The sequence below is a fragment of the Gallus gallus genome, chromosome 25 (assembly GCF_016699485.2).
Source record: "Gallus gallus isolate bGalGal1 chromosome 25, bGalGal1.mat.broiler.GRCg7b, whole genome shotgun sequence".
Classification (NCBI taxonomy): Eukaryota; Metazoa; Chordata; class Aves; order Galliformes; family Phasianidae; genus Gallus; species Gallus gallus.
The window spans coordinates 1,360,826-1,373,932 of NC_052556.1; the positions used below are offsets into that span (position 1 = coordinate 1,360,826).

The window sequence follows — 13,107 nt, forward strand, 5'->3', positions numbered from 1 at the left end:
CCTTCCCCTCTACACTGCCCTGGCCAGGCCTCACCTGGAGTGTTGTATCCAGTTCTGGGCTCCCTGGTACAAAAAAGAGAGGGATCTCCTGGAGTGAGTCCAGTGGACGGCCAGAAAGATGACACAGGGATCTGTGAACTGGGTCTGTTCAACCTTGAGAAAAGAAGACTCAGAGGTGATCTTACTAATGTTTACAAATATCTTAATTGCAGCAGACGAAGAGACATGGCTGACCTCTGTCTGTGGGGACAGGACAAGGGGAAACAGGCATAAACTGGATCATGCGAAGTTCTGCACCAATATGCAAAGGAACTTCTTCACAGAAAGGGTGATGGAGCCTTGGAACAGGCTGCCCAGGGAGGTTGTGGATTCTCCTTCTCTGGAGATACTCAAGACCCACCTGGATGCCTACCCGTGCAGCCTGCTGTAGGGAGCCTGCTTTGCAGGGGGGTTGAACGCAGTGATCTCTGGAGGTCCCTTCCAACCTCTACAATTCTGTGATATGCCTGATTTGATGTCTGAGATTGACCACTTTGTATTTGCAGTATAAATCGGAGAAGCAATTTGGGAATTTTCTTTCACTACGGCCTTATCAGTGGGCTACGTTTATATGACAGCATAATTACTTTCAGTTCACAGTGGCGTGCGAGGGAGAGTTTCACAAGCGATGAGTAACAGGAGACTGAGAAATAATGCCCTGTTTTTTGTTTTCTGTAGTTACTGCTGGGAGTAGAAATGCAAACAGATTGATGGATGAATTTCCAAGACAGGCCTATTGAATGCTAAAGACACGTTTAAGCCAGGCTCTCCTGTTTTTGGCCAACGTTACTTGGAAAATATATGGTTAAAATCAGGAACCAAGCAAAGATTTATTTGCCTTTTTTTATATATATTTCTTGTTGAACTATAAAATCATTCATGTTTGGGCAGTTGTGAAGGGTGAGCTGAAACATGGAATCTATCAGCAAAGACAGATCACAGAATACGACTGCCTTCAGTCCCCAGACCCACTTTGAAAATCTAGCCTCTGTATCTTCGTCAAAGTTAAGGTAAAAATAGGAGTCAGATAAATAAATAATGGAAGTTGTTTTGGAGATAGTAGAGAAAAAAGTTATTTTCTCTTAAAGATTTAAGCAACCAGTGCTCAGCTGTCAGCCAGCTGCATGAATACGTGTTTCATAATCAAAGAGGTTTCAAGGTGAAAAGGTGAAAAAGAAAAACATGAAGCGAACGTACTGATGCAAGGTAACTTTAATGGGAAGTATAGTGCACATTTGGTGAAGGTGGTCACAGAGCACACAGGACATTTCCCTGCGAGCTCAGTGCAACCCAGGAATGGGAGATATTGGCTTTTCAGAAGTAACCACAGCTTCCCCCGCTGGACCTGCGGAATCCAGAGGAGCTGCTGCCTCCATAGCAGCTCCCTATGCCAAAGGAGCGCCCTCCCCCATAGGAGCCCCCACCGTAGGAGCTGCCTCCTCCAAAGCCGCCTCCGTAGCAGCTCCTGGAGCTGATGGATCTTCTGCCTCCAAATGAGCCCCCGGAGCCAAATGACCTGCCTCCTCCGTAGGAGCCCCCCATGCCCCCTCCATAGGAGCTGCCTCCTCCATAGGAACCCCCAAAGCCCCCTCCATAGGAGCTGCCCCCTCCATAGGAACCCCCTATGCCTCCTCCATAGGAGCCACCAGAACTAAAAGAGCCCCCTGATTCCGAGTAGCCCCCGATGGGTGCTGGGAATGAGGTGCCCACGATGCTCTCCTGTGGGCAGGAGTTGAGGATGGGGCCTGGGAAGGTGATGACCACAGGTGGGGGGTAGACGACAGCACGGGAGTCCCCACAGGAGGTGACACAGGGCTGGCTGCAGACGTTGGCATAGGGCTGCGGGCAGGTCACCTCACACGGCGAGGAGCATCTGCTGCTCATCATCTGTCCTCCTGAAGACATCTTTTGTGATGCAGATATACCTGCAGCAGGACATAAAACAGAAGGACAGGACTCAGAAGCTGGAGTGAAATAAGCGTGCAGCACAGAAGTTTTGCATCAGCATAGAAAAAGAAAAGGTGAAAGAAGACTTGAGAAAGGCTCAGATTTCTCTCTCTTACACATTTTTCTGCACATACACGAACTAGCAGCTCGTTTATCCTGAATGAATCTCTGCTGCTCTAGAAATACTAATTAACATGGAGAGAAGAGCCCAAATCTATGGGTCTTTAGAAGACCTTTTAGATTTTGTTGGTTTACAATGCATAGCTCTGGAGTGATCTGACAAGACTGAACTGATCAGAGCATCTTCAAGAATTCAGTCTTACTGTTAAACATCCGTATCTACAAAGACATGCCTTAAAATGACAATAAAAACTAGAAGGAAACAACATAGCTTAGCAGCATACTTCCCATACAAGAGCTATGTCCTCAGAGAAGCACAGAAAATAGTTTCCTAAAGCTTCCTATAGTGAATGAAGGAGATCCAACTCACCAGGTCTGGAGAAGTGTAGACGAAGAGTGGCTGTGGATGAGACTGCAGCACTCAGAGCACTCGTATTTATATCCCTTCTCAGACCACCAGTAGGATGTGAGCCATGCTTTGTGCAAGAGCTTCCTACCTATTGCCAAACTGTTTTGCTGTATGGATTATTTCGTTAATTGTTCTAATTGTTCTCTTAAGTGATGTGATCACAACTTTATTCTCAACTCCAAGTCACGTTACAAGCATTTTACAAGCATAATGAGTTTTAGTTTATTCTCTCACCATGACAGATTCACACTGCAGTTGATATTGTCCCCAGCCCTCTGAAATTGAAATAAGAATGGTTCTATGATTCCATGTAAGGACTCTACCCAACTGATAAACTGCTTTTATGCACAATATTCCATTTCTCTTCTTCAAAATTGGGATAGCAACAGTTGGGTGGTGAACAGAGTGCTGCCACTCACCAGTGGTGGGAAGAAGCAGAAGGCAGTGCCCAGGGTCCTCCATGTAAATGGGTATTTCTCAACCACAGACGATTGACATTAACTGAGCAGCTAACGAAGAACTGCTGACTAGCAAAAACTGTCACATCAGGAGCTGCCCACTGATGCCTGACAGAACTCGTTCGCATTCTGATGCAAGGTTTTAACTGTATAAGCTCTTCGTGCTCTATTTTCTAATGGTGTTTGAAAACACAGGAAACCTGTGATGGAAACATTAAGTACAGCGTGACAAGTGGAGCAAGCTGGAAACCAAACCAATTCGTTTCAGATCGTCTGTGGTTGCTCTCTTCCCACAGCTGTGACTGAGAGCCAAAGTCAACAATTACTTCAGGTTACGTGGACTCAGCAACCAAGCACTGAAGGTGGATGTTTGATACCACTGGCATTCACCTGATGCTCGTTACAACCACACCAAAAGGTTGATCACATCTGATCATCTCCCCATGGTTATTGGTAAAGGAAATTTTGCATGGAGAGATATCTTCCTATTTATGGACTCTTAGCCCTGTCTGCTTGTACGTGAGACTTCCAAGCACTATTCCAGAAATACTGCTGGGGTATTCTTGAATAAAATGAAGTAAAATAAGAGTCTTAAGACTCTTACAGATGTTTCACTTTAAACTGCCTTTAGATACACTCCACATGCATCCCTTCCATGCCCAAAAAGTCTTTATTTTTTCCCTAGTGATGCCTCCTGAAGAACGTCCATCTTGCTTAACCATCACAGCTCTCCTGGAAGGTGACAAAAGAAGGATTACAATAAAAGCATTAATTCTCACGCAGTGCTTCCTTGCAGTTAATTGGATGACACTGTACATTTGATGAAGCTCCTCTGTAAGCAGTTATTTGGGTGGATGTTACACAGGAGAACTGACCTGCCCCATTTGAGGAGCTGCAGGGATGAAATTCGCAACTCTCCCAGCTATTTGCAATTCTGAATTTCAACAGAACCTTCTGCAGAACAGAAAATGTTTCCCCTGACAAAGGAAAACCCGTGCCTTAGTCTTCCCAAAGACTGATGTCTTTACCTTGGTCAGCAAACAGAGCTCCATTCCTTGCCACTGCAATACAAATGGGGTCAGGAGACGGCACTAGTCATAAAAAATTATAGAAAAAAAAGCTATTTAAGGATTACAGTAAGACAAAGGGCGTGTTGAGTATATAGAATGATGCGGGGCTGATTTACTAACCATTATCAGTTATCAAAACAATTATTACAATTACAAGTAGCTTATACAGCAGAATTCCTTGCTGGCTAACTGCTATGCCCCATGTGCAGGAGCGTGTTGCATATCCTGCTAGCAGTTGGAAGGGCTGTATAAAAGCACTGCATTTCTTCCAGGTTCACCAACGACTTCACTTCATCAGGTTTTCTCTGTGAGCCTGGTAAGTATTTCTCCTTAAGTTCCTTTACAGTTACTGAGATGCTTCTATCGCTGTTTAACTGGGGAATGAACTCTATGTCAGCTCTCTGTGATGCTCAGAAATGTTGGTTTTGTTAAATATTAGGATATTTGTAGCTATTCAGCTGTAGCCACTGGTAGATAAATGGTCTTAAAATGTGAGGCTGTGTTCATCCAAACTGCAGAGGAAAGGGGTCAGTTAAATCCCCTTAATTTGATAAGGAGGTTACAACTTGCAACTTGGTAGTAATTAAAATATGTGTATATATAAATGCAGAAGGGATAACTTCAGTTGATTTCTGCTTATAACTACACAGTCTGACAAATCTGTTTCCAGAGGAACCCATTAATTGACATCAATGAGGCAGAAATTTGTCTCTAGCAGAACCAGTGGTGGAATACTGATCAGAACAAACACTGGTTCAGAACCAAGGCAGGAGGAAGGGACTTTGGAAAGATTTATTCCTTACTGGCTGCTACACCAAACTGCAAGAGAAGTTGCTTTAGGATCTGTATTGTTTAGACTTAGCCATACTGAGCAATAATATTTCAGATTGGACAGAAGTAATATTATAAGAGAATACAATAAGAAAATAGTCTCATATTGTAAGAAAATAATTTATTCTATAGGAAGCACACAGTTCGCGTCATCACGAAGCTGGTGCAAGAGCACAGACATGCACGTATGTTCTATTTTAACTCCTTAATCACTGCTGCAGGTATATCTGCATCACAAAAGATGTCTTCAGGAGGACAGCTGGTAAGCAGCAGATGCTCCTCGCCGTGTGAGGTGACCTGCCCGCAGCCCTATGCCAACGTCTGCAGCCAGCCCTGTGTCACCTCCTGTGGGGACTCCCGTGCTGTCGTCTACCCCCCACCCGTGGTCATCACCTTCCCAGGCCCCATCCTCAACTCCTGGCCTCAGGAGAGCATCGTGGGCACCTCATTCCCAACACCCATCGGGGGCTACTCGGGGTCACTGGGCCCCAGTGAATCAGGGGGCTCTTTTGGTCCTGGTGGCTCCTATGGAGGAAGCAGCACCATGGGCATAGGGGGCTCCTATGGAGGGGGCTTTGGGGGTTCCTATGGAGGAGGCAGCTCCTATGGAGGAGGCATGGGGGGCTCCTACGGAGGGGGCTTTGGGGGTTCCTATGGAGGAGGCAGCTCCTATGGAGGGGGCATGGGGGGCTCCTACGGAGGGGGCAGGTCGTTTGGCTCCGGGGGCTCATTTGGAGGCAGAAGATCCATCAGCTCCAGGAGCTGCTACGGAGGCGGCTTTGGAGGAGGCAGCTCCTACGGTGGGGGCTCCTATGGGGGAGGGCGCTCCTTTGGCATAGGGAGCTGCTATGGAGGCAGTGGCTCCTCCAGGTTCCGCAGGTCCAGCGGGGGAAGCTGTGGTTACTTCTGAAAAGCCAATGTCTCCCATTCCTGGGTTGCACTGAGCTCTCAGGGAAATGTCCTGTGTGCTCTGTGACCACCTTCACCAAATGTGCACTGTACTTCCCTCTCATTAAAACTATTTTGCATTCAAACTCAACTCTCTCTATTTCTTTTTTCATTTAGTCTGTGTTTTCAAGTCACCTTTTGAGTAATTCAGCAAGTCTGAGAGTGTTCTAAATGAGAATCAAGCCACTAAATTACACCAAAGTGTTGTGGTTGATTGGTAAGATTGATAAATCTTACACCAGATCCTTTGGTATTTGTGGTAAAGTCATACAGCATAGAATCAAAGAGGTAAATCAGCCAGTGCCTTCCTAGAAATACAGCCTAGTGACAGTCATGCTCCTTTTGAGAATAGAAACCTACAATACCTGTTCCAGTCAATTAGAATGTAATAATTTGTTGACATGGAAGGTTTTGGTTTTTGATTTTTTCTAAGGAATTTCTGGATATTGGGATTTGTGTGCATATATGCCCTTGGGCTCTGGCTTAACTACATGTTCCCTGTGCCGCTTAATTCCTCTGTGGATACTTTCCCATAATAACATGACTCACCCTTATGATTCTGATCATACCACTCTGCTTTTGTGCCAGAAGGAACTTCTGCACAATTTAAACCAGAAAATATTACCCAGCACTTTAAATCTACTCCATAATTTCTTTTGAAACTGTCACCCAACACCCACATTTGATTTAAAAGCACTTGGGAATCATTCATCCCTGCCAAATTATTTCAATTACTTATTGTAGTTATAATGATTTTTTTTGCATATTCTTCCTTCTCTAATCACAGCCTACTTTGAGAAATCTCCCTCTCACCCCAATATACACAGTTATTTGCATCTATTCTTGATCTTATTTCACAGGAACTATTCAGTACCTTTGATCTGCTTCTTTTAGAGAAGCTCACACAAATGGATATGAAACTGTACAACATTTCTTGAAGGAGAAAGGCAGTAAAAACCCCTTTATATCCAATGGAATAATAGGAGATGAAGTCATTGGCATACAGAGCAACAAAGAAGAGCAAAATTAGTTTGAGGGGGAAAGAATTCCCTCCCACCTGCAGGAGCAGTGAGGTGCTGACATACAAATCAGACAGTGGCATCCCAGGGCTGGGACACTGTTGAGAGCATCTCGGACAAACCTTTTCCAGGGATAATTCAGTGGAGAGTACGGGATGAGAAACCTCAGCAGTTCTCTTTTCATAGCTGCTTTGTGTAATTCAACTTTTATGTTCCAAAATGATCTCTTTTTTGAGCCCTTTGAATTGCTCAACAGTTTCTGAAGGATGTTCTCCTTCTCGAGCAATTTATATCCATGTAGTCTACCTGTTCACAACCACACTTGTTACTTCTCTAGTTTCTGAGTTATCCAAAAATCCTCTCCCAACGGTGACTGCATGACTACCTCCTCATCACTGCCTGTAAAAACGTGAACAGATATCACCAGGAGAATAAATGCATGCATGGATGCAAGAGCTGGGCTCAGGTGCTCCCTCTAGAGCCACTCCCAGAGCTCAGGTAGTCGAAGGAGGCTGCTGCAGCCCTGCTCCTGCTGAGGGCTATGCGGGAAGGGAGGCTGAGGCTGAGGCTGGAGGGGTCCTGAGGCTGAGGGCAGGAGGCTGAGGGCTGGAGGCTGAGGCTGAAGGGGGCCTGAGGCTGTGGGCAGGCGGCTGAGGCTGAAGGCTGGAGGCTGAGGGCAAGAGGCTGAGGCTGAAGGAGTCCTGAGGCCGTGGGCAATGGTCAAAGCCCCAGGAGGAGGCTGCCAGGTGGGCTGAGTGACAGCAGAGTGCAGGAGGTGGGCTCAGAACTAAGGGAAGGAGCTGGGATGATGCCAGGGCTCTGCTCTCTGAAGGTGCCAGAGGCTGACATGTCAGGCTGTGCCTGGGCAGAAACCATTGAAATCCTCTCTCAGCATCACATCTCATCTCCCCTGAACATCTCCAGAATGGTGGGTAAAAGCTGCAGCTGCAACTCTGCCTGGGTAAGAATAATTCTGATTGTCACCATGCTCTTGGGTTCACCCAAGCAAAGGGTGCCTGCACACACTGAATAGTTTCCAGGTTCCTAACCTTCTTCCCTCCAACCCCTCCCTCTCCCCCCCCCCCAGTACCCATACGTATACATTTTCCTTTATTAGTGATGTTGCAATTTCTGTGCTATCAATTATCTCTTGGAAGCAAAGGGGTTTCAGAGGATCCTCTAGGCAAGTGCACTTACAGAAAATGTTCTGAGGAAATGCTTTCAGACGGTTTTGCAAACACCCACTAATGTTTTATACATGCAAAGTATTGTGGTGTTAGGAGGTTAATAACAGGCTGCCAGTATTAAACTCCACAGTATTGAATCATAGCGTCACTTTAAAATATATATGTCAGGGCCACCCATGTGATTCTCTGATTCAAGCAATGATAAGCACCTTGGGAATTTAGATCTCTTTGTTTTGTTTTGTTTTTTGATTAAAAGCCAGCTCTGCATTTGTTAGCCTAATCATACTATTTAGAATAAGTTGGCCAAATATCCACCTTTCCAAAACAGGGCATATTTACAAAATTAAATAGTATTATGTCATCTGAGGGGGCCGGGTCTGTGCCTCAAACACAGGGAGATGTTGCTCATCACAGCAGTTCAAGTTGGACACAGACTGGTAACTCTGAATCACTAAAGCCTTCCTGAGCAATCTTAAATAAAGCAGTGGTGCTCTTTTCCCTGGCTAGCCTGCATGGTAAATGGGGATGTTCCAGCCTTGCTTGCTTTGCCAGAGTTCTGCTCCCTTATACGGGTCAGGCACACTCAGCTCTCCACATTTAGCAATTTTTCTGATGTAACTGTGACCATAACCACTGGAGAAGGAACTGGAGGAACAGTGATTTAATCCAAACCAGACTGAGCAGTTCCTAGATCCTTCTGTCACCAAAGAGAGTTTTCTCCCCCCGTGTTTCTTCCTGGGTTTGGCTGAGACTGCTACCACACCAAGCCCTTGCACAGTAATGCATCCCTGCTTGGAAGGGACTCCAACATGAAGTGTGGAGAGACCACAGGCAATGCTTGGCCCCAGGAGTGTCTCTCCAAGGCAATTCTGGACACTACAGTCATACAGTGACTACAGTTTCTGTAAACATGCCCTAACTAGCTTCAAACTAGCAAGCACACTTACTGCTAATATTAGGTTAGGCTCTTATGCATTCTTGGAGGTCAAGGTGCTTAGGGAAGGAAAACAAATCCCTGTTTTCTAAGGAATGGAGTCCCACAGAGGCTCTGAGCTCCTGCAGCATGGCTGGGGTTGTGTGCAAGCCAGGGTTTACTGCTATAGGCTGCCCTCATGCTCTCTGAGCTTCAAGAATGGGTTTGATGCTTAAAACCCTGAAATGAAAGGAATCTGGGGACGGGACTGTTGAAGTCACATACTGGTTAGAATAGGGTAATCAACACAAACAGCAAGCAAAACAATTACTGTAATTACACGTCAAATTTTGTTTGGGGAGTAATGGAACCTAATGCACAAATATGACGTTATTTTCTTGCATCAGCCTGGTGGTCCAGGACGGTATATAAAACCATCCATGATTCAGACACCTTCCAGCAGGTTCTCGTGACTTCTCCTCGGTGAACAGAGTAAGTTGGATTCTGATATAATTTCTTCTTTCTGAAAAGGAAAACAAAAGCAAAACCAACCAAACAAACAAAAGATCAGCATTTATTGAAATATCTGGGTTTATTTTGGGGTTGAAATTTGGATTAATATTCTGCTATTTTGTGCAATCGTCAGGAATTTATTTTCATACAAAAGTAATTTGCTTATTATTCATTTTAAGGCAGTGATGGACTGAGGTTTTAAAGTACATCTGAAATCTGGATAAAATTAAAGACATCTACTTCTGTTGTTATATAGAGATTTAATGCATAAGGCCTTTAGGGAGCCTTAGTTTATTTTAGCAAGCAGTACACATCTGGCAGCACTGTTCAGACCTCATGGCTACTGATCTGTATCTTACTTTGGGCAGAGACATGATGACTGAATATTGAGGTAGGCAATACAAGCAGTGAGATGGTGAGATGGCTGCAGTCACCCTTCGGAGTGGAGGCAGCCCTCAGGACACTGCATGTCTGTGGATGTGGCCCTGCAGAGTTCTTGGTCTGAATTTGGGAATGCTGCACCTGAGACCCTTGTTCTGAATAGCCTAGAACAATATTTTGGCATTGCTAAATGCAGCTCTGCAGAAGAAATGGGAACACAGTGAATGTCTACTTAAGGTGTATATTTCTCCAGGAGTTGCTTTGGGTGTTTTTGTACTATTTATGCAAAAAAAAAAAAAAAAAAAAAAAAAAAAAAGCTCTTATGCAAAGCATTCAACCGGCTGTGAAAGCATATATTAACCTGTATATATGTTTCATACTGTATGTTAGGAGTTTGGGTTTGATTTCCTGGGCATTCATTTCCCATGGTTTTGATTCTGCTGAGGGAGTTGCAGGACAGTTGAAGAGATCTGGATTGATAAAATGAAGCAGCTTGAAAGGGTGGGAGCCTAAAGATAGCTGGATTAGGGCTTAAGGGCCAGGAGAAGCTTAGGTGAATAATGTCTATTTTGGCATTGTCTCTAAAACAAAAACAAACAAACAAAATCCAAGAAAAATAGCTTGAGTCAAATTGAACCCCACCTAGGCTTTTCTAATATGCTGCTCAGCTAGACAAAAAACACAGGTAATCACTTTGGCTAAAAACAGTACTCCACTTGGTCTCAAACAACAGATTACCTAGCTCCTTTATTTGGCCCTTTGATTAGGCATTTGCATAAGCTTGAAATGACAGCTTAAAATACAGTTTTATGTTTTCCAGATTACTTCTCCACCTCTTGATTTATTTTAAAAGATTTATTTATTTATTTATTTATTTTATTTTTAAAAGGACATAGAATCCATGGTGTCTCTTCAGGGTTAGCATTTGCATAGCTCCAGCATTGACTCTGCCCTGTTGGCTCTTTGGGGTGACATTTGCTCCTTTCTTGCAGGTCTACAGCACGGCTAAACGATGTCTTGTGAGAAAACCCTGTGCACGGACCCATGTGCTGCTGTAGGCAACGTGAAACGCCCCGAGCCCTGCGCTGCTGCCTGCAGTGAGCCCTCTGTCATCGCCTGCCCTGACTCCCGTGTCATCATCTTCCCACCACCTGTGGTCGTCACCATCCCAGGGCCCATCCTCACCACCTACCCACAAGAGACCATCGTGGGCTCCACGGAGTCAGCTGAGCTGGCCAGTGTTCTGGAGTCGGGTGTAGCCATCGGCTCAGCACAGAAGGGGGCTGAATGCGCACTGCCCTGTGCTGAGCCCTGTGCCACAAAGCTGGTCACAAAGTGCGAGGCCCCGTGTGTGGCACCATGTCCACCCCCGTGTCCACCCCCGTGTCCAGCTCCGTGTCCAGCTCCGTGTCCAGCACCGTGTGTGCCCCAGTGTGTGCCCCAGTGTGTGCCCCAGTGTGAGCCCCAGTGCGTGCCTCAGTGTGTGCCGGAGCGCTCCTACACTTATTCCACCCAATGGAAGCACCCTTGCCAGAGAGGCTTCTGCAAGAAGCTCTAATCAGCCTACAGCAGAGAATAATCACAGAAGAACAGCAAGCAAAGGAGTGAACGGATATGGATCGTCATTTACAGGCATGGCTTTCAAGGTTCTTCCTACTGCAGAGGGAAGCACCCCAAAATCAGGACCTTGCTTCTAATTCCTGTATAGTGCTTTAGCTTAGATTAATGCTTTCTTTATTCTTGTGGCTTTGCATCTTACATCTGTGCTTTTAACTTCCTCTACACAGTTTGACTTTGTGATTTAAACAAACAAAAAAGCATACCTAGAGATTTGAATGTCACACTCAGCAAAAATGAGGAAAAAGAAAATCCTGATGAAATGCACCACACTGAAATGGGTAACTGGTTCTAGCTTTCCTTGTTTCTAGAAATATACGCTTTTCTAGACTGCATTATTCTTTCTGCAAATGTTTACTCCACTCTGCATTCACATTAAAAGGCTGCTGCATCAAACCATTGGCCTTCTGAAACTCCTTTTTCCTCTGCTACTCATTTGCAATGCTCTCTTGGAGGTATTCTGTCATATAGAGGAACAGAAGCTGTCCTCGACCCTCTTCCCAGTCCAGTCACAACTTGATGCCCAGGGGAAATTAAGGGTTTGGTTCTGCTGTAAAAAAATGGGATACCTTCTGTTCAGTCTAGGTTGCAGCCTGAAAACCAGTGAGCAGAAGTTTTAGTCGTAGGGAAACATGGATCTGTGTTTTCTAAGGTATATGCCTCGAGATTATAGAAATATGTGTATTTTTTAAAATGTTATGTTTTAGTGTGTATCCAGTCCTATATTGAAGCCTTCTGACAGGTTGAAGTTCTTCATATTTCTGCATTAAAACTTTTCCAGCCTGCTTTTGGGAAAAAAAAAAAAAAAAAAACAACCACCAGAACCTTCACTCATGAATAATAGCAGTCACCCGGAGACCTGAAGCACCAGTTCCTTACTTCTGTGTTTGCCCAGCTGGTGCCAGCGATGAGTCCCTCCAGGCAGACGCTACTTGGGAAGTCAGCTGTGTCCTGCTCATGCCAAGCAACTTCACACGCTGTTTTTATTCTAACGATTATTTTGATTTCCTTCTTCTCTAATGGCTACATACGTGTGCTGGCTTATTTAAAGCACAGCCTCTTTGTGCCTAGGAAATACTACGTCATTCTGGCAATTATACCCACCCAGAAACATCCTAACATTTCCGCAGAACAAAGGGCCGCCGGGGTGCCTCACCAGCACCTTCCAAGGTGTTACACATGTAACATGGTATGTTAATACAGTGTTAATAGTATATTACTTGGGTTACATTCCTCAAGACTCTGTAATAACTCCGATCTGGAAAGAAAAAAAAAAAAAAAAAAAAGGTCATGATTTCACATACATTTACCTCCATATTTACTCAGGATAATTTCTTTTAGTAAACTGATGATTTTCAAGATCAAGTTGCTTTTCTTTCGTTTTATGATGATAGCTTTTAACAATCAAGACAGATGGCTGCTTCCAATCATATTGATTTCAAGAGAGAGATACACTGGTACTCCTTAGCTGAGCAGTTCCAGGTATACAAGGTCACCTCCCAGGTGACCACATTTTAAAAGAAGCTACTTTTTAATAATAAAGCAGTTGCCACGACAAAACACCAAAAGTATTAAAGCAAAAGCCCTGGGCACCAGTAGGAACATCTTCCTCTGCACTGCCCTTCCCTGCCAGGTGGGGCCGTGCTTGGAGCAGG

The 13,107-nt window shown here is 44.8% G+C and overlaps 2 protein-coding genes and 1 long non-coding RNA gene across 3 annotated transcripts; 2 read left to right on the forward strand and 1 right to left on the reverse strand.

Moving 5' to 3' along the window:
- Positions 1 to 1,233: 1,233 nt before the first annotated feature.
- Positions 1,234 to 2,571, reverse strand: LOC107055091 (beta-keratin-related protein-like). Its single transcript, XM_015298375.2, has 2 exons — positions 2,477 to 2,571; positions 1,234 to 1,964 (listed from the first exon to the last, which is right to left on the reverse strand). Exon 2 carries the CDS (start codon positions 1,942 to 1,944, stop codon positions 1,354 to 1,356), a length of 591 nt encoding a protein of 196 aa, XP_015153861.2. The 5' UTR covers positions 1,945 to 1,964; positions 2,477 to 2,571; the 3' UTR covers positions 1,234 to 1,353.
- Positions 2,572 to 4,254: 1,683 nt separating this feature from the next.
- LOC101751614 (keratin, type I cytoskeletal 9-like) lies at positions 4,255 to 5,798 on the forward strand. The gene is made up of 2 exons (XM_004948244.4): positions 4,255 to 4,359; positions 5,096 to 5,798. The coding sequence occupies exon 2, from the start codon at positions 5,116 to 5,118 to the stop codon at positions 5,782 to 5,784; it is 669 nt and encodes a 222-aa protein (XP_004948301.1). The 5' UTR covers positions 4,255 to 4,359; positions 5,096 to 5,115; the 3' UTR covers positions 5,785 to 5,798.
- A 1,531-nt stretch (positions 5,799 to 7,329) lies between these two features.
- Positions 7,330 to 11,848, forward strand: LOC107055101. The gene is made up of 3 exons (XR_001470091.4): positions 7,330 to 7,802; positions 9,349 to 9,433; positions 10,828 to 11,848. It is a non-coding gene; the product is annotated as an uncharacterized LOC107055101 (long non-coding RNA).
- The last annotated feature ends 1,259 nt before the right edge of the window (positions 11,849 to 13,107 follow it).